Source organism: Mobula birostris, chromosome 3 (assembly GCF_030028105.1).
Source record: "Mobula birostris isolate sMobBir1 chromosome 3, sMobBir1.hap1, whole genome shotgun sequence".
Lineage (NCBI taxonomy): Eukaryota > Metazoa > Chordata > Chondrichthyes > Myliobatiformes > Myliobatidae > Mobula > Mobula birostris.
The window spans coordinates 10,878,321-10,899,832 of NC_092372.1; the positions used below are offsets into that span (position 1 = coordinate 10,878,321).

The 21,512-nt window shown below is 43.2% G+C and overlaps 1 protein-coding gene across 11 annotated transcripts in view; it reads left to right on the top strand.

Moving 5' to 3' along the window:
* Nucleotides 1-21,512, top strand: part of poli (polymerase (DNA directed) iota) — a 93,283-nt gene that overhangs the window by 62,526 nt on the left and 9,245 nt on the right. For all 11 annotated transcript variants that reach the window (XR_011885316.1, XR_011885317.1, XR_011885318.1 and 8 more), the window contains 4 exons: nt 4,811-5,047; nt 6,720-6,898; nt 9,054-9,145; nt 20,425-20,558. Coding sequence is in view for 8 of the 11 variants with exons in the window: in XM_072252198.1 (XP_072108299.1) it covers nt 4,811-5,047; nt 6,720-6,898; nt 9,054-9,145; nt 20,425-20,558 (642 nt within the window). In the remaining 3 variants the exon portion in view is untranslated. The remainder of the gene's footprint in view (nt 1-4,810; nt 5,048-6,719; nt 6,899-9,053; nt 9,146-20,424; nt 20,559-21,512) is intronic.

Here is a 21,512-nt window from a genome sequence, read left to right on the forward strand (position 1 = left end):
AGCAAGGCAATGATGCTGAGGCTTTATAAAATACTAGTCAGGCTGCACATGAAGTATTGTCAACAGTTCATGGCCCCATATCTCAGAAAGGATGCGACTGGTGTGTTGTCATTGGAGAGAGTCCAAAGGAAATTCACAAGGATGATTCTGGGAATGAAAGGGTTAACATATGAGCAACGTTTGGCAGCTTTGGGCCTGTACTCACTGGAACTTAGAAGAATGCAGGGGAATCTCATTGAAACCTACTGAATGTTGAAAAGACTAGATAGGGAGGATGTGGAAAGGATGTTTCCTATGGAGTGGGGGGGCTATCCAGCACTAGAAGGCACAGCCTCAAAATTGAGGGGCGACCTTTTAGAACAGAGGTAAGGAAGAACTTTTTTTAGTCAGAAAGTAGTAAATCTGTGGAATATTCTGCCACAGAATGTGGTTGAGACCAAGTCTGTGGGTATATTTAAGGCGGAAGTTGATCATTTCCTGATCGGCCAGGGCATCGAAGGATATGATGAGAAGGCAGGTGTATGGGTTGAGTGGGTTCCGGGATCCAACATGATGGGATTGTGGAGCAGACTCGATGGGCTGAATGGCCAAATTCTGCTGTTATGATGTCTTATGGTCTTATGATCTAACAAGAGATTTAAAATCCATCTGGAAAACATTTTAAGGTACTTAAATGAGTCAGTAAATTTCAGCTGTGTGGAACTGAAAGGGAATGTAATCTATGGACACAGGTCTGAATTTGATTACTATTGCAGACTTGTACATGGCCTTTTCTTCCGCACTCTCAACTGCTTTCAGCAAGACTACAGGGAAGTCTTCTCCCTGGACAGAGCAGTTCTCTGTTGTGCCACCTGCACATTATCAGCTGTCAGCTGACTGCCTGCAGGACATATGACAACTGCGGCTGTGTTGGTAAAAACCTGGTAAGTTCAGTGCTCGCCCCAGCCCTCAGAAATACTTTGAGAAGAGGGAATGTTAATTGCCATGACAAATATTCAAGCGCAGGAAGCCTGCTTGTGTCTCCTTCACATCTTCTAGATGCCCCTGAGAGACCCTGCTTGCTAATTCCTCCGTCCATGTTGTACCTTTAAATCCTAGCTCCTTAGACAGGAGATGCTGGAAACCCAAAGCAGCACACACAAAATGCTGGAGGAACTCAGCAGGTCAGGCAGCAGCTATGGAAATGACTAAATATCGATGCTTTGGACTGAGACGCTTCATCAGAACTCATCCTTCCCTTCATAGATGCTGCCAGATCTGCTGAGTTCCTCCAGCATTTTGTGTGTTGATCCCAGCTCCTCACTACCCCTGCCTAACTGTAGGTGGTTTCACTCCACACTCTTGCTGCTCCCAAGAAATATTTGGCATCACCTTGAATTGGCCGTGGCCTTTATCCCTTGTCATTTTCCATATGTCCAATGGGCATACGAGCAAAATTAGGCCATTTGGCCCATCGAGTCTTCTCCGCCATTCCATCACGTCTTAATTTATTTTCTCTCTCAACCCCTATCTTCTGTCTTCTCTCCCATAACATTTGATGTCCTTACTAATCATCCAGACAGTGCTCCTTTCTCACTGCGGCCATTGGGTAGGGAAACAGGGGCATTTGGTCCCACACCACCAGGTTGGGAACAGTTGTTACCCCTCAATCATCAGACTCCTGAACCAGCGTGGACAATTTCTCTCACCTCAATACTGAACTGATTCTACAACTTATGAAGTCACATTCAAGGCTCTATAACTTAGATTCACAGAATTATTTTTTTTTGCCGGCTGGTGGCGTCGTGGCATCAGTGCTGAACTTCGGAGCCAAGGCTCCTGAGTTCGAATCCAGCTGGCTCCCTTGCACACTTTCCATCCGTGCTGGGTTGAGTGTCGAGCTAGCAACTCGGCCTTGTAAAAATAAGAAAGCCTGCTTAGAAAAATGCCATCAGGACGGCATCCGGATGACTCCACTCGGAGTTAAGGGCTTTCTTCTTATTATTCTATTATTTATTTACATGTTTATTTTTTTATTTGTACTTTTCTTCTTTTGCACATTCATTTTGTCAGTCTTTGAGTGTAGTTTTTCATTGATTCTATTGTAATCCTTTGTTTTACTGTGAATGCCTGCAAGAAAATGAATCTCATAGAGTAGTATATGTTGACATATACTGGTATGTACCTTGATAACAAATTTAATTTTAACTTTGAATTTCGAATCAAGAGCCTATTGACCTCTGCTTTAAATATACCCAGTGACTGGGCCTCCACAGCCGTCTGAGGCAATGAACTTCACAGATTACAACTATCTGTCTAAAGAAATTCCTGCTTATCCCTGTTGTAAATGGACTTCCTTCTATTCTGAGGCTGTGCCCTCAGGTCCTAGACTCCCCCCACTGTAGGAAACATACTCTCCACATCAACTCTATCTAGGTCTTTCAACATTCGATTGGTTTCTATGAGATCTGCCCTCATTCTTCGAAACTCCAGTGAGTAAGGCCCAGAGCCCAGAGCTCCTCATGCATTAGCTCTTTTATCCCTTAGATCATTTCCCAAGGTTAAAAACCAATTGAATGCTAATGTCCCAGTGAGAGCTGATGTTCTGTAACTTCAAGTCAGACTACGCTTGAAGATCTTCACTGAAGCTGGAAGGTTGCTGCAGGTAGTAACCATGTATGTGGTGGTGGTATTCAAAGTCCCATATTCCTATAACACAATATATTTCTTCAGTTTATTCACAATTTGCCGTATTATTGAAAGCTTTGAGTGATTTGCAGAAATCAAAGTTCAAAGTAAATTTATTATCAGAGAATGTATAGTGTATATCATAATATACTATGCCAAGATTTGCTTTATTCACAGTAGAATGAAGAGGTAATTGAGAATCAACCAAACAATGTACGAAAGAAGACAAACTGTGCAAATACAAAAAAAAAGTCAGTAAATAATACTGAGAGTAATTTATCATATAAACAAAAGCACGTGGCCAAGTGGTTAAGGCATTGGACTAGCGACCTGAAGGCCCCAGCTGAAGCAACATGTTGTGTCCTTGAGCAAGGCACTTAATCACACATTGCTCTATGATGACACTGGTGCCAAGCTGTGTGGGTCCTAATGCCCTTCCCTTGGACAACATTGGTGTCGTGGAGAGGGGAGACTTGCAGCATGGGTAACAGCCAGTCTTCCATCCAACCTTGCCCAGGCCTGCGCCCTGGAGAGTGAAGACTTTCCAGGCGCAGATCCATGGTCTCGCAAGACTAACGGATGCCTTTACTAAACAAAAGCAGACTTGCACAGGCTACGACCCTGTACTGGTAAGAAAATTGCTAAAACTTTGTTTGCAATTTTGTGAGTAAAACAACTTGAGTCTAACTGTGGATAGGACTAAAGAGATGACTGTGGACCTTAGGAAGGTACAGGATGACCACTCCTCAGTACACAGAAATGGAACCACTGTGGTGAGAGTCAGGAGAACTAAATTTCTGTGAGTGCACATAAGGGACGATCACATCTGGTCTCTCAATTCCATTTCTTTAGCACAACAGTGTCTCCACTTCCTGAGGATATTGAGGTGAGTGAGACATCCCCACCCCCATTCTGACTGACTTTTACAGGAGGACTATTGAGAGTGTCCTGACCAGCTGCATCACCATCTGGTGGGGAAATTGCAAAGCACCTAGCAAGACCCAATAAAGGATTGGAAGGTCTGCTGAGAGGACCATATAGGTCTATCATCAACCCTTCTGAGATGCTTACCAAAAGCATTACATAAGCAGGGCCCTTGGCATTGTCAGTGATGCTTCCCATCCATTCAACAATCTCTTTGACTCCCCCCCCCAACCCCCACCATCAGGCAGAAGGTATCATAACATTAGGATAAGGACTGGGGATAAAGCTTCTTGCTGCTTTCCCCAGACCGTAAGACAACTGAGCTTGCCACCACCCAGGTCTCATCACTTATGAGGCGCCAGAAGTGTTATACGGTTTACTTATTTAACTAGTGTCATAAAAGCATCTTATCTGACATGTCAATCTTCTGAAATATATTTTATTAGTTGTTAATTCATTTGTGGTGTTACTTTACCTGTTGTGTGTGGGTTATATGTGTCACGTTGTGCACTTTGGTCTGGAGGAATGTTGAGGCCACGATGAGGCCACACTCGGGTTGGAGGAGCAGCACCTTATATCCCACCTGGGTAGCCTCCAAGCTGATGGCATGAACATTGATTTCTTGAACTCCTGGTAATTGCCACCCTCCCCCCCCCACCTTACCATACCCTATTCCTGTTTCTCTCTCTCTTACCTTCTCTTCTTACCTGCTCATCACCTCCCTTGGGTGCTCATCCCCTTTCCCTTTCTTCCATGGTCTTCTGTCTTTCCTATCAGATTCCTCCTTCTCCAGCCCCTTATCTCTTTCACCAATCAACTTCGCAGCTCTTTACTTCATCACCCCCTCCTCTCCTGGTTTCACCTGCCACCTTGTACTTCTTCCTCCCCTCCTCCCACCTTCGTACTCTGATTTCTCCCCTTCCTTTCCAGTCCTGATAAAAGATCTCAGCCCAAAACATCAACTGCTCACTCTTTTCCATAGATACTCCCTGACCTGCTAAGTTCCTCCAGTATTTTGTATGTGTTACTTGGATTTCCAGCATCTGCAGATTTTCCCTTGTTAGGAATGTTGTTTCATTTGGTGGTACACATGTGTATCATTGAATGACAATAAACTTGAACTTGAAATTTTAGTTATTTTCACTATAAACAATATGAATTATATAATTTTCTGAAAGTAAAGAAGCACAGCATTGTTCATTAATTTATTTCTGTACAGCATTAAATCCAGCTGATGGAAAACATGTTCGGCTGGCTCTTGGATCGAAAATCGCAGATGAGATGAGAGGAGCGATATACGAACGGATTGGTCTCACCAGTAGTGCAGGAATTGCGTTCAATAAGTTGCAGGCGAAGCTGGTGTCTGGGACATTTAAACCCAACCAGCAAGCAACATTGTTACCAGAAAGTGTTCGAGACCGTATGGAGAATGTCATGCACCTCAAACAAGTACCTGGTAAGACTTCTGCACTAAGCTACTTAATTTTCAGGGTTTTTTGGTGCTTGTTCATGGGATCTGAGCATTCCCGTGTTTCTAAGGTGTACAGGATTCAGGCAGATGGAGCTCATTACCGTGGTTGGCAGCTCATCCAGGAGAAGGAAAACCAATCTCCTTGCCGCTATACCCACTCATGGAAAGGCTTTGGGAGTAAACCTTGTAGAGAAATCTGGAGCTGGAGTTCCCAAGGCAGTCCTACACTGAGTTCAATGATGACTGGCAACTCCAGTGACATTGCTGGTGCCAAGATGTATTGGTCTCTGCCTTTCCTTTGGATTTGCCAGCTGTGTGGAGAGTTGGAACTACTTGTTCTCCACATCATTCTTCCCTGGTTTGCGTATCACAGTTAGGACACAACATCCATGGTTGACACCGATCAGTGGAAAGCCTCCTTGACAAGTCAGGGTTAGTAAGTCGTGAGTATGCTACGTTGGCACCAGAAGCATGGCGACACTCACAGGCTGTGTTGGTCATTGACACAAACAATGAATTTCACTGTATATTTCAATGTTTTGATGTACATGTGACAGAAAAGCTTATCTCTCAATCTCTATGATTCGTTGTGTTTCAGCGAGTGTACAGGTGAAGGTATTTTATGTTTTCTGCATTTTTATTTTTATGTACACATTTACCATTCTGAGTAAAAAAAAATTAACTAACATCTCCCATCACCCTATACTCCCCTGCAATCACCTTAAAATTATGCCCCCAGGTATTAGTTATTTCCAACCTGGGAAAAAGTCTCTGGCTATCTACTGAATCTGTGCTTCTTTTACAACATCATCATTATGTGCCATGTCGTATGACGTGGGTGATGATGGTCTATGACCGTGATTGTTCTTGGTAAATTCTACAGAAGTGGTTTGCCATTGCTGCCTTCTGGGCAGTGTCTTTATAAGATGGGTGACCTCAACCATTATCAATACTCTTCAGAGATTGTCCGCCTGGTGGCAGTGGTCGCATAACCAGGATGTGATATGCACCAGCTGCTCATACGACCATCTACTACCTGCTCCCATGGCTTCATGTGACCCTGATCACCAGGGTTGGGGGGGGACTAAGCTGATGCTACACCTTACCTATGGGTTACTTGCAGACTAGCAGAGGAAAGGAGTGCCTTACACCTCCTTTGATAGAGGTATATCTCCACCCCAATACCCACCTTGCTTTACACCTCTATCAAGTCACCTCTCATCTTCTTTGCTCCAAAGAGAAAAGCCCAAGTTCACTCAACCTATCCACATAAGACATGCTCTCTAATCCAGGTGGCATCCTGGTAAATCTCCCTACTTTTACATCCTTTCGATTATGAGATATTATATCTGTTGTATTTTAACATGTGTGGCGCGTGGTTAGGGCATTGGGCTCACGATCTGAAGGTCGTGGGTTCGAGTCTCGGCCGAGGCAGCGTGTTGTGTCTTTGAGCAAGGCACTTAACCACACACTTCTCCAGTCCACCCAGATAAAAATGGGTACTGACAAAATGCTGGGGGTTAACCTCGCGATAGACCGAGGGAAGTCTTGTACTCTCAGTCACTTCACGCCACAGAAACCGGCATAAGCACTGGCCTGATGGGCCACAAAGGCTCGGGACAGACTTTAACTTAAAAATTTTAACATGCCATTCCAGGGATTGGTCCTAAAACCGTCAGGCGCCTTGAGTTTCATGGAGTTCACACTATTCATGCTCTGCAAATGTTTTCCTTGGACCTGCTGGAGAAGGAGTTGGGAGTGTGCGCAGCACAGCGAATACACAAGCTCAGCTTTGGAGAAGACAATTCTCCTGTCACCCCCAGAGGTCCACCCCAGGTAGGTTCTTAACCAAGAAAAAATACAACTTGCTGGAGAAACTGAGCAGGGGAGTAATATCTGTTTTGGGCAGAAGTTATTGACATTTAGAACTTGGAACATGCACTCAGTGGACACTTTATTAGGTACAGGAGGTACGTATTTCTATGTGTTTGTGGTCTTCTGCTGCCCTAATCCATCACTTCAAGGGTCAATATCTGTGTTCGGGGATGCTCTCCTGCACACGACTGTTGTAACATGTGGTTATGTGAGTTACTGTCGCCTTCGTGTCAGCTTGAACCAGTCTGGCCATTCTCCTCTGACCTCGCTCATTAACAAAACACATTTTCGTCCGCAAAAATGCCACTCACTGGATGTTTTTTCCTCTTAAACACTGTTGTATGTGAAATCCCAGGAGGTCAGCAGTTTGTGAGATGCTCAAACGACCCCACCTGGCTCCAACAAGGTCAAAGCCACCTGGATGATATTTCTTCCCCATTCTGATGTTTGGTCTGAACAACAACTGAATCTCTTAACCATGTTTGCAACTTTTCTGCATTGAGTTGCTGCCACATGATTGGTGATTAGATATTTGCATTAACAAGCAGGTGTACCTAGTAAAGTAGCCACTGTGTGTAGAACACAACAGCAGAGTACTAGTCCTTTGGCCCGTGAGGTTGTGCCAACATTTTAACCTACTCTAAGATCAATCTAACCCTTCCCTCCTTCATAGCTCTCCAGTTCACTATCATCCATGTGCCTGTCTCAGATCTGTTTAAAGTCTTTAACACATCTGCCTCATTACCACCCCCTGGCAGGGCATTCCACTACTCTGGTAGCAGAAAACCTACCTCTGACATTCCTCTTATACTTTCCTCCGATCACCTTAAAATTATGCTGTGACGGAGACCATTCGGTAAACACACACTCCTTACCCGTGTGCATTCAAACACACACAAACATTGCTTTGCCATCCTGCTGTTGTTTTGCTGAGTGTACGCACTTCAATGTCTTCCCCCTGCATATCCTCATAATGGGTCCTAAACTGAGCTGATGCACTCAGTTTGGCTTTATGGTGCCCTTCCAGCCTCACATGGTGGAATATCCCATTTCCAAGTTCGAAACGGACTTTTTAACATCGTAAACCAGCGGGTTGTTGTTATGTCTCTCGCTCGCTGTGAAAATGGGGGGCACCTCCCTCTCCCTTATTAGGGAGAGGGAGAACCTGTGGGTTGCCAAATGCCGGATGAATTGCGATAATCTTTGGGGTAACTGCAAGGTCTGTGTCTTTGTTATCGCTTAGTTCACGTTTGTGCTCGGTAGCGGGTGCGCTTTTTGTTTTGCAGGTGGGGGAGGGGGGATTGTTGCTCGCCGCCGTTTACGCGCAGGAGGGGGGAGCTGGTTGGGGGTTCTCATGTTTAACTGTCATTCATTCTTTGGGGCACTTCTCTGTTTTTGTGGCTGTTTTGCGAAGAAAAAGCATTTCAGTATGTATATTGTATACATTTCTCTGACATTAAATTGAGCCTTTGAACCTTTAGTACATGTTTGAAAACTGTATTTAAGGTAGATACTGCTGTTTATTATGTAATCTATTGTAACTACATTGTGGGACGCCTCATATTCTAATTCACGTGTAGTCTTAAGTTAATTTTGTTGGCAATTAAAGATGGTAAGTCCTGGTGCCAAATAAAAAGGAGCTCATCACCCTTAATGAGGCTGCCAGGAGTTTCCACTGGACAATGGAGGTAGTATAGTGTTTTCTGGTAGAAATCTTTTTGTAAATATTGGCAGTTTCCACTATTTCCACTAATTTTTGTAGGTTTGTTTTCTGACACACTTAATAGACAGCCTTGCACTGACATGCTAAGTGACTTTAGCCATATCTTCTTTGGTCATAACCCATGTATCTAACATATGCCCTCTCATTTCGGGCCAAGACCCTTCATCAGGACTGGAAAGGAAGAGGGGAGATGACAGAATAAGAAGGTGGTGAGGGGAGGGGAATAAGGACAAGCTAGAAGGTGACAGGTGAATATACCCAATGACTTGTGTTGAGATCCTAGTGATATACTAATCAGTCAAATAACCTGATATTGACATTTTCATGCAGAACAACGTTAATCTCCGGCAAGGGTCTAAAACAGATTGTTAATTATCTGCATGTTTTCCTCAGTCCCTCAGTAATGAAGATTCCTTCCGAAAATGCTCCTCATTGGTGGAAATCCGAGCGAAACTTGAAGAGTTACTCATTAGTCTCCTAATCAGGTTTGTAAGACCTTTACGCTTGACCTTTTAAATATTGATGACATTTCCATTGTGATATTATCCCACGTTTATACAAAGAATTCATAATTCTTAACACCAGGTTCAGGAACAGCAAGGTAGCATAGTTAGCACAATGTTTTACAGTACCAGCAACCTGGGTTCAATTCTTGCCACAGCCTATAAAGAGTTTGTACGTTCTCCCCGTGACCGCGTGGGTTTCCTCCCACTGTTCAATGATGTCCCAGTTTGTTGATTAATTAGTCATTGTAAATTGTCCTGTGACTAGGTTAGGGTTAAATTGGGGGTTGCTGGGTGGTGCAGTTCGAGGGGCTGGAAGGGCTTATTCAGTGCTGTATGTCAATAAATAAATATATAAAAAACAAAAATAGATAGGTAAAACCACCAGGCTCTTGAACCAACGGGGATAACTTCACTCAACTTCACTCACCCTAAGACTGAACTGTTCCCATAATGTATGGACTCAATTTCAAGGACTCTTCAGCTCACGTTCTTGATATTTATTGCTTATTTATTATTATTATTTTTCACTTTTTGTATTTGCACTGTTTGTTTTTTTATTGCATATTAGTTGTTTGTCCTGTTGGGTGCAGTCTTTCATTGATTCTATTGTGTTTCTTTTATCTATTGTGATTTCCCGCAAGAATATGAATCTCGGGTTGTATATGGTGACATATATGTACTTCGATAATAAATTTATTGTGAACTCTGAACTTTGAAATAAACCCAATGACTTGGCCTTCACTTGTGTCTGTGGTGGTTGTCCATCATTTCTGACAATGACAGGAGACCCTTAGGGGAGAGATTTTAAAGTGAAAAGGCTGTTGCACTGGGTCAGGTCCACTCCCTTGACCCATATGTCTGGATCCAGTGGTAGGAGTAGTTGTCACACCTGGGGTCTTCCTTGGTTGCAGTGGATAACCATGACTTCTGTGCCATATCATGTCCTTTGCTCTCCACAGTGTGTTGCAGAACCACCTTCCTGCCCGTTGGATTTCACAGTAGATCTCATCTGCCCAGTCTGCCAGAGCTGACTGTGCATGCTAGGACAGGCACGCCCCTATCTCACTGGGTAACGAAACCCATCACCACCCTCACCTGGTCTAGCCTGATTGTCTAGGTACCAGGGTGTTTCCACTGTCGCATGCAAACTGCTACTTGGAGCCACAGGAGAGAGTTGAGTGTCCAGTGGCCCAAAGGTGAGTGAGCTGTCCTAGGATGGAGACGACAAGCCCCTTCAGCAGAGGTGCTTGCCCTCCCTGCAACCCCGTAATTCTCAACAAAGAGAGCTGACTTGTATCAGTTAAAAGAAAATCTCAGGCTGTCATCCCATCAGATACGTGACTGCCAGCAGATTACATCAATCAGATTGTGAGAACATTGACATCTGATCTACCTCCCCCACATTGCCTTGCAACCTTGTCCTTGGACAAGACAGATGAAGGTTGTACCTTCACAAGGTTATTTAGTTAGTTAGTTAGTTACTCATTTAGTTACTTTCTTACTTACTTAGAGCTACAATGTGGAACAGGCTCTTCCAGCCCAACGAGCCGCACCACCCAGCAACCACCTATTTAACCCTAGACTAATCACAGGACAATTGACAATGACCAATTAATCTACTAACAGATACATGTTTGGATTGCGGGAGGAAACCAGAGTATCCAGAGGGAACACACATGTTTATGGGGAGAACATACAATCCCCTTACAGGCAGTGCAGGAATTGAACTCTAAACTCCGCCACCCTGAGCTGTAATTGTGTCACACCAACCACTACGCTGCCATGGCACCCTGTAAGGTTAAGTAAAAATGTAAGGCCCATGATTAAATCCTAAATCAATTGTGCTGATATTTGGTTTCCAGCTCTTTTAGCAAACTTAATCTACCAGTTTAACTGCTGGATCTTTTAAAATTTCTGTTTATATCAAAAATGGAGTTGTAAATTCCCTCCCCCCACTCTCGTTTTCCTTTCCCCATTCTGGCTCCCCTCTCATCCCTATCCTTCTTCTCACCTATCTACACTTCTCTCTGGTGCCCCTCCTCCATCCCTTTATCGCATGGTTCACTGTCTTCTCCTATCAGATTCCTTCTTTTTCACCCTTTACTGCTTCTACCTATCACCTCCCAGCTTCTTCCTTCAATCCACTTCCCCTCTCCTGATCTCACCTATCACCTGCCATCTTGTACTCCTTCCCCTCTCCCACCTCTTTATTCTGGCTATCCCCTTTTCTTTCCAGTCCTGGTAAAGTGTCTTGGCTCAAAACCTGACCTGCTGAGTTCCACTAGCATTTTGTGTTTGTTAATCTAGATTGGAAATGGAGTTGTGTTCTTTATATTCATACGTACCGTGGGGTACTAATAAAGAACCATGTTCTGGAAGAAATAGAACTTTTATTTAGCAACAACCACAACATTTTCACAAGACCACATTTCTCAATCTTTCTATCATCCCTGCCCATGCTCAGAACTCTCTCCAATCACGTTCTTACACGTCATATCACCACATCTTCCTTTCCTTAAGAAGAAAAACAATTAGCAACATTGACCAGAGCAAATGCATAGGTCTCTCTGTCAGTCTCTCTGGGGGTTTACGAACATGAGTAGGCCTTCTAAGTGGTTCACACAGTTCTTGAGTTTCGTTGTTATTTCCATGATTTGTTTGGTCTGCATCAGTTAACTGAAACTCTGAAGTTAGCTCTTTCTTGAGGTCTTTGCGATTTCTTTTAACATTGCTCCTTCTTCTGTTTGGGCCATGTATGATCTGGGTTGTACTTCAAGTACTATAGCTTTCGGTGTCCATGTGTTCATCTTGTCTCGTATCCTTACTTCATCTCCTTGGTGCAGTTCAGGTAATGGATGAGAACATCTGTCAAAAGTATATTTTCTGCTTTGTTTTGTGTTCATCTTTCCATCTTTTCACTTGTTCACCTTTCTCTGTTCTCAGAAGGCTCTCATCTATTGACAGATTGGATCTCAAACGGCGCCCCATCAAGAGCTGAGCAGGTGAAAATCCACATTCAAGTGAAGTACTGCGATAGGCTAACAAAGCTTTATAAAAAACACCTCCACTATCTTTTGCTTTGTGCATCAGTTTCTTGATAATTCCTACCGACTTCTCAACTAATCCATTGGACTGAGAGGAAAATGGACTAGATGTTGTATGAACAAAGCCCCATTCATGAGCAAAATGTCTTATGCATTCACCATTGAATTGTGGACCATTGTCTGTGAAAACTTCATCAGGAACACCATGTCTGGAAAAAACTGATTACATGTATGTAATTACATTCTCTGCAGTTGTTCTGCTCAGTCCATACACTTCAGGATACAATGAGTAGTAATCTATTATTAATAGATAATCTATGTTGTCAGTTACAAAAAGATCAATGCCCACCTTCTGATAAGGTCTCTGAGGACTAGGATGTGGATGCAGTGGCTCCTTAGGGTTGCTAGGTTGGTATTTAAGGCATTTTTGACAAGAAGACACCAATTCTGCAAATTCTTGATTCATCCTGGGCCAAAACATCCCTTCCCACGCCCTTCTCTGGCCTTTAGCATTATCATGGAAAAGAATAGAATCAGAGAGGACAGTAGATTCAGAATTGGCTTGCCTGCAGAAAGCAAAGGGTCGTGGTGGAGGGAGTACATTCAGATTGGAGGGTTGTGATTAGTGGTGTCCCACCGGGATTGGTTCTGGGACCTCTGCTTTTCGTGATTTTTATTAACCTGGATGTGGGGGTAGAAGGGTGGGTTGGCAAGTTTGCAGACAACACAAAGGTTGGTGGTGTTGTAGATAGTGTAGAGGATTGTCGAAGATTGCAGAGAGACATTGATAGGATGCAGACGTGGGCTGAGAAGTGGCAGATGGAGTTTAACCCGGAGAAGTGTGAGGTGGTACACTTTGGAAGGACAAACTCCAAGGCAGAGTAGAAAGTAAATGGCAGGATACTTGCTAGTGTGGAGGAGCAAAGAGATCTGGGGGTACATGTCCACAGATCCCTGAAAGTTGCCTCACAGGTAGATAGGGTAGTTAAGAAAGCTTATGGGATGTTAGCCTTTGTAAGTCGAGGGATAGAGTTTAAGAGTCGCGAGGTATTGATGCAGCTCTATAAAACTCTGGTTAGGCCACACTTGGAGTACTGTGTCCATTTCTGGTCACCTCACTATAGGAAAGATGTGGAAACATTGGAAAGGGTACAGAGGAGATCTACCAGGATGCTGCCTGGTTTAGAGAGTATGCATTATGATCAGAGATTAAGGGAGCTAGGGCTTTACTCTTTGGAGAGAAGGAGGATGAGAGGAGACATGATAGAGGTATACAAGATATTAAGAGGAATCGATAGAGTAGACAGCCAGCACTTCTTCCCCAGGGCAACACTGCTCACTACAAGAGGACATGGCTTTAAGGTAAGGGGTGGGAAGTTCAAGGGGGATATTACAGGAAGGTTTTTTACTCAGAGAGTGGTTGGTGCTTGGAATGCACTGCCTGAGTCAGTGGTGGAGGCAGATACACTAGTGAAGTTTAAGAGACTACTAGACAGATGTATGGAGGAGTTCAAGGCGGGTGGTTATATGGCAGACAGGGTTTAAGGTTCGGCACAACATTGTGGGCTAAGGGGCCTGTACTGTGCTGTACTATTCTATGTTTTCTTAGATTTTTCAATATCTAGGTGGCCTTCATGGATTTTTCCAAGTATTTCTTTTCAGAGACTTTTAGGAACCGCAGTTCTGCTACCTTTGTACAATATCCCATCCACAACAGAAAGTTCTGATCTATGGTTCCAATATACTTGTACTTCTGAGGTACAGCCATGCTTACTATCTGGCCATCCATCCATCACCACTTATATTACCTGACTGAAAATTTTGTCCTTCTCTGTCTCAGGACACAGCCGTTCCAACTTTTCGGTAGCAACAGGTACAGTCTCTATGATCATATCAACAAATGCCTGAACATCAACAGCATCCCTGTGAATGTCTTTTGTTGTTGGATCCACAGCTCTGGAAAGTGTGTCAGCTGTGTACATGAATTTTCCAGGTGTATATGACGCATTCAGTACATACCTTTGCGATTTGATCATCATTCGCTGAATTTGCAAAGGACAATCACTTAAAGGTCTGTGAAGCAATGCGATCAGAGGCTTATGATCAGTTTCAACATGAATAGATTGCCCTGACACAGACTGATGAAATCTCTCACAAGCAAACATAATGCTGAGCGATTCTTTTTCAATTTGGGCATACCTTGTTTCTGGATCAGATAATGAACGAGATGCATATGCCACTGATAGCCATTCCTGATCATGTTTCTAAAGTAATACTGCCCCTAAGCCCACTTGAGATGCATCACATAAGATTTTGATGGGTCTCTCAGCATGATAGAATTTCAACACAGGTTCTTTAGTGAGCATTTTCTTGAGATTTTGCCACGCCTTCTGTTCATGATTCACACTCCATTTGTTCTTTCCTGTTAGCTGCCTCAATGGAGCAAGCTGTTCCGAAAGATTGGGTATGGATTTTCCCATGTAGTTGACCATTCCCATGAATCTTTGAACATCCTTTTTACATTGCAGTCTTGGCATGTTCTCAACAGCAGAAACCTTCAATGGATCAGGACGCACACCCTCATTGCTGATGATATCACCCACAAAGATAAGTTCAGTCGCTCCTAGCTGACATTTGTCTTTATTCATCTTCAGGTTTGCCTTGCGTGTTGCCTCAAAGACTTGTCTGAGTCTGACGTCATGCTCTTGTTTAGATGATCCCCAAACAATAATATCATCCATGGATGTATCCACACTCTCAGTGTGCTCATATGGCATGTGAATGGTTTCATGGTATACTTCAGGAGCTGATGCAATTCCAAACGGAAGCTGTAGAAAACAGTATCTGGCAAAAGGAGTGTTAAAGGTACACAACATTGAACTCGGTTCATCGAGCTAAAGTTGCCAGAATCCCGAAGATGCATCTAATTTACTAAAGTACTTTGCATTAGCAAACTGTGACATAATTTCTTCACGAGTAGGCAATTTGAAATGCTCTCATTTAATGGCTCGATTTAAGACTCTTGGATCTAAGCAAGTTCTCAGTTTTCAAACTTCCTTATCGACAATGACAAGCGAATTGACCCCTTCAGTCGGTTCATCAATTTTTTTTAATGACTCCTAGCCGTTCCATTGTGTCAAGCTCTGTTTTCAGTTGATGACGTAATGCAAGCACGTTGACACCACGTTGTGTTCTTTATATTCATACGTACTGTGGGTTACTAATAAAGAACCACATTCTGGAAGAAATAGAACTTTTATTTAACAACAACCACAACGTTTTTACAATACCATGTTTCTCGGTCTTTCTATCATCCCTGCGCATGCTCAGAACTCTTTCCAATCACGTTCTTACACGTCATTTCACCACAAATAGAACTAATGAAGATTAGACTGGTCTTTTCAATTTTTTGGAGTTGAGTGAGAAAGGAAAGAGGGAGCTTAATACTACATTCACAAATAATTCTACAGAGGAAGAATTACTGCCTATATTTCCATGAATACCTATTGTAAAAGGTTTCCTGTATCATTTAAAGTTCTCTTACTTGTTTTTAAAGCTCTTAGTGGTCTGGGATCAGAGGACATCACCGAATCGTTTTTGTTATGCAATTCTGCTCAGGCTCTCAGGTCTTTTTCTGCCAGGCCCTTCAATCTCCCTCAAAAGATAATTAGCAGGTCAGCTTTTTTGAACTATGTTCCGAAACTGTGGAATTCAATATCTGAGGGATGCAGGCTCATTTGTTACTTTGAAATGCCAGGTCAAAACCCATTTATTTAACCTTGCTTTTAGCTAATTTTTATCTTTTATTGTCATGTTTATGTTTTTTACTTTATTTTCACTTTGCACTTTTGTCCCATAGTAAAGCACTGCCAACTACTTCGTCTGTATGAAAAATGCTCTGTAAATAAGTTATTATTATGAAAATTCTTTGAAAACTAATGGTTAACTTGCTTATGAATTTAACTATTATTGCACATAAATTGCCTCAAATATTTGTGTTACTTTGGCTTTTTATACCCAGTATAGAGGCCACCATGAATGCCTGTGATAACATGAATAATGTGCATGGGTGAAGAACCAGGTAAGGTTATCAGTGCTGAGGACAGCAAGATTACAGGGTGACCTGGTTCAGTGCGAAGCAGCATGCTGGCAGTTTAGTAACGGAATGGCCTGGATGCTGTTTTGTTCTGAATGGAGTCGCACTGCAATCTCATTGTCCTCAACAATGACAATAAAGCTCTAACTTATCACTCTAATGCCCTTGTAATAGTGGTGAACTCCAACACCAGCTGCTAAACATAGTAAATGACATATTGCTGCCCCTTATCAGCAGCCTATAAAATTCACAAATAAAGACGTGCACTCAGTGGCCACTTTATTAGATACATCTACCCTGTGTACCTGCTTATCGATGCAAATGTCTAATCAGTCAATCATGTAGCAGCAACTCAATGCATAAAAGCTTGCAGATATCGTCAGGAGGTTCAGTTGTTGTTCAGCCCAAACCTCAGAATGGGGAAAAATGTGATCTAAGTGAGGAATTATTTTGGTGCCAGATAGGGTGGCTTGAGTATCACAGAAACTGCTGATCTCCTGGGAGAGAGAAAACAGGGAATTATAGACTGGTTAGCCTGATGTCACTCGTGGGAAAGATGCTAGAGTCAATTATAAAAGATGAAATTAAGACACATTTGGATGGCAGTAACAGGATAGGTCCGAGTCAGCATGGATTTATGAAGGGAAAATCGTGCTTAACTAATCTTCTGGAATTTTTTGAGGATGTAACTATGAAAATGGACAAGGGACAGCCAGTGGATGTAGTGTACCTGGACTTTCAGAAAGCCTTTGATAAAGTCCCACATAGGAGATTAGTGGGCAAAATTAGGGCACATGGTATTGGGGGCAGAGTACTGACATGGATTGAAAATTGGCTGGCTGACAGAAAACAAAGAGTAGCGATTAACAGGTCCCTTTTGGAATGGCAGGCAGTGACCAGTGGGGTGCCACAGGGTTCAGTGCTGGGACCGCAGCTGTTTACAATATACATTAATGATTTAGATGAAGGGATTAAAAGTAACATTAGCAAATTTGCGGACGACACAAAGCTGGGTGGCAGTGTGAAATATGAGGAGGATGTTATGAGAATGCAGGTGGCTTGGACAGGCTGGGTGAGTGGGCGGATGCATGGCAGATGCAATTTAATATGGATAAATGTGAGGTTATCCACTTTGATGGTAAGAACAGGAAGACAGATTGTTATCTAAATGGAGTCAAGTTAGGAAAAGGGGAAGTACAACGAGATCTAGGTGCTCTTGTACATCAGTCACTGAAAGTAAGCATGCAGGTACAGCAGGCAGTGAAGAAAACTAATGGGACGCTGGCCTTCATAACAAGGGGAATTGAGTATAGCAGCAAAGAGGTCCTTCTGCAGCTGTACAGGGCCCTGGTGAGACCACACTTGGAGTATCATGTGCAGTTTTGGTCTCCATATTTGAGGAAGGACATTCTTGCTATTGAGGGAGTGCAGCATAGGTTTACAAGGTTAATTCCTGGGATGGCGGGACTGTCATATGTTGAAAGATTGGAGCGACTGGGCTTGTATACTCTGGAATTTAGAAGGATGAGAGGGGATCTGAGTGAAACATATAAGATTATTAAGGGATTGGACATGCTGGAGGCAGGAAGCATGTTCCCACCAATGGGTGAGTCCAGAACCAGAGGCCACAGTTTAAGAATAAGGAGTAGGCCATTTAGAACAGGGTTGAGGAAAAACTTTTTCACCCAGAGAGTGGTGGATATGTGGAATGCTCTGCCCCAGAAGGCTGTGGAGGCCAAGTCTCTGGATGCTTTCAAGAAAGAGATGGGTAGAGCTCTTAAAGATAGTGGAATCAAAGGTTATGGGGATAAGGCAGGAACTGGATACTGACTGTGGATGATCAGCCATGATCACAGTGAATGGCGGTGCTGGCTCGAAGCGCCGAATGGCCTACTCCTGCACCTATTGTCTATTCATGCACAGCAGTCTCTCAAACAGGGGTTCCCAACTTTTTTTTCTCAAGCCATGGATGCTTACCATTAACTGAGGTGGGGGGGGGGGGTCCATGAACCCCAGGTTCGAACTGCTGCTCTCGGTGTGCGAGAATCAAAGAACACCCCGTGAACACCCCGCTAAAAATGCCTTCCTAACGAGAGAGGTCAGAGGAGAATGGCCAGACTGGTTCAAGCTAATAGAAACTCAAATAACCGCAAGAAAATGCACAACACATTGACCCTTGAAGTGTGGGTTACAGCAACAGAAGACCACGGACATCCACTCAGTAGCCACTTTGTTAGGTACAGGATAATAAACCGGCCACTGAGTGTATGTTCATAAAGAGGAACCGCTAAATGCTGTGATCAGTGTCACTATGGTTGTGTTTGCAATCTATGCTGGAGGAACTAAAAGGGTGTATAATTTTAATGTGATTGGAGGAAAGTATACGGGGAATGTCCATAAGACCATAAAATATAGGAGCAGAATTAGGCCAGTCAGCCCATCAAGTCTGCACCGCTATTCCATCATGACTGATCCTGGATCTCACTCAACCCCATACACCTGCCTTTTTGCCATATCCTTTGAAGCCTTGACCAGTCAGGAAATAATCAACTTCTGCCTTTAATATACCCATGGACAGTCTGTGCAAGAGCATTCCACAGATTCACTATTCTCTGGCTAAATAATTCCTCTTTACTTCCGTTCTAAAAGGACACCCCTCAATTTTGAGGCTGTGCCCTCTAGCTCTGGATACCCCCACCATAGGAAACATCTTCTCCACATCCACGCTATCTAGTCCTTTCAACATTCGGTAGGTTTCAATGTGATCCCTTCTCATTCTTCTAAATTCCAGTGAGTACAGGCCCAAAACTGCCAAATGCATCTCATATTTTTAACCCTTTCATTCCCAGAATCATTCTTTTGACTCTGCTCTGGACTGTCTCCAATGATAACACATCCTTTCTGAGATATTGGGCCCCAAACTGTTGACAATACTCCAAGTGCGGCCTGACTGGTGCCTCATAAAGCTTCAGCGTAATCTCCCTGCTTGTCAGAGAAAGGTCTTTTTACACAGAGTGTGGTGGGTGCATGGAATGCCCTGTCGGAGGTGGAGGTTAATGCAGATACATTATGGACGTGGAGAAGAATCTTAGATAGGCAGATGGACAATAGAAAAATTGAGTGTTATGTAGGTTGATCTTAGAGTAGGTTAACACATTGGCACAGCATCATGAGCTGAAGCTCCTGTATTGTGCTGTAATGTTCTATATCCTGTAAACTCAACAGGTTCTATGGAGCAAAATGAACAGATAATGATTTGGGCCAAGACCCTTCATCAGGCTCTTCACCATAGATACTGCCTAATCTGCTGAGTTTCTCCAGTAGTTTGTGCATTCCTCAACATCTGTAGAATATCTTGCGATTTGTATTGGCCATGACACCACAATTATATCAGAATCAGAATCACTTTATTGGCAGTATGTGAAACTTACTTCTTTGGAACATAGAAGATTGAGAGGATATTTGATAGAGGTATACAAAATAGTGAGGGGGAAATGATAGGGTAAATACATGCAGGGTTTTTCCACTGAGGTTGGGTGGGACTACAACTAGAGGTCATGGATTAGGGAGAAAATGAGGAGAAACTTTTACACTTAGAGGGTTGTGAGAGTGTGGAACGAGTTGCCAGTGCAAGTGGTGCATGTGAGCTCAATTTCAACATTTGAGAGAAGTTTGGATCGGTACATGGTTGGTAGTGGTATGGGGGTGCTGTGCTGCAGATCAATGGGAGTAGGCAGTTTAAATGGTTTGGCACAGACCAGAAGGGCCAAAGGGCCTGTTTCTATGCTCTACCTTTCTATGACTCCATGATTCTATACCAGAATTGATTGTGATTTGGTGCCAAGAATAAAACATAGGACAATACCATAACAGACAACACAATAGCAACCAAAAATTTAGAAGATAACAGTCCAAACAGCAATCAACAATTAGCAGAACTGTCTCATGCACAAATGTCAATAACCAAACTTAAATAAATGTGAACGTATAGAGAGACTCAATAAAGCTCAACAGAACGAGGAGAGCAGGAAAGAACATTTAATGGATGTTAGGTAAATCTCTGTGCTTCAGTGAATGAATTGTATTCGTCTTGGGAACATTACAGTTTTTTTTTGCAGATTACAGAAAGATGGGCGTGTACCACGGACCATAAGATTAACAATTAGACGCTCTTCGACCACTAACCAATGGTTCAATCGAGAGAGTCGACAGTGTCCTGTTCCAAATCAGCTCATGCCGAAACTTAACGCAGGTGATGTTATTGTTATTTTCATATTCTCTCACATTTCCTTTCAAAATAGAAAAAGAACATTCAGCCTACTGATCAAATGCCAACCATCCAAGAAACCAGCTCAAGTCCTCTTTAATTTCATGATTTCACTCTTACACACTCTATTTCTTTCATGATGGCATTGAGGGGTGGCACAGTAGTGTAGTGATTATTGTAATGCTTAACTGTGGGCACGTGGCCAAGTGGTTAAGGCATTGGACTAGTGACCTGAAGGTTGTGAGTTCGAGCCCCAGCCGAGGGAACATGTTGTGTTCTTGAGCAAGGCACTTAATCACATATTGCTCTGCGCAAGCTGTATGGGTCCTAATGCCCTTCCCTTGGACAACATTGGTGTCGTGGAGAGGGGAGACTTGCAGCATGGGCAACTGCTGGTCTTCCATACAACCTTGCCCAGGCCTGCGCCCTGGAGAGTGAAGACGCAGATCCATGGTCTCACAAGACTAACAGATGCCCTTAAACTGTGCCAATGATTGGAGTTCAATTCCTGATGCTGTCTGTAAGCAGTTTGTACATTCTCCCTGTGAATGCATGGGTTTCCTCCAGGTGCTCCTGTTTCCTCCCACATTCCAAGGACATACAGTACAGGTTAGGGTTAGTGAGTTGTGTGTGCCAGAGGTGTAGTGATGCCTGCAGGCTGCTTCAGCACATCGTCGGACTGTGCTGGTCATTGACACAAGCTATTTCGATGTTTTGATATACATGTGACAAATAAAGCTAATCTTTATCCTTTATTTAGTAATTTTATTTTTAGCACTGTACTGCTGCTCCACAATATCGTGGCCTGAAGGGCCTGTACTGTGCTATAATGTTCTGTGGTTCTACGTTCTTAAAAATGCCATTTGCTACCCTACAGTTCAAAGGCTGCTGCCATTCTGAGGCAAGTCACCATTGTTCATGCTGGAAATCCAGAGTAAC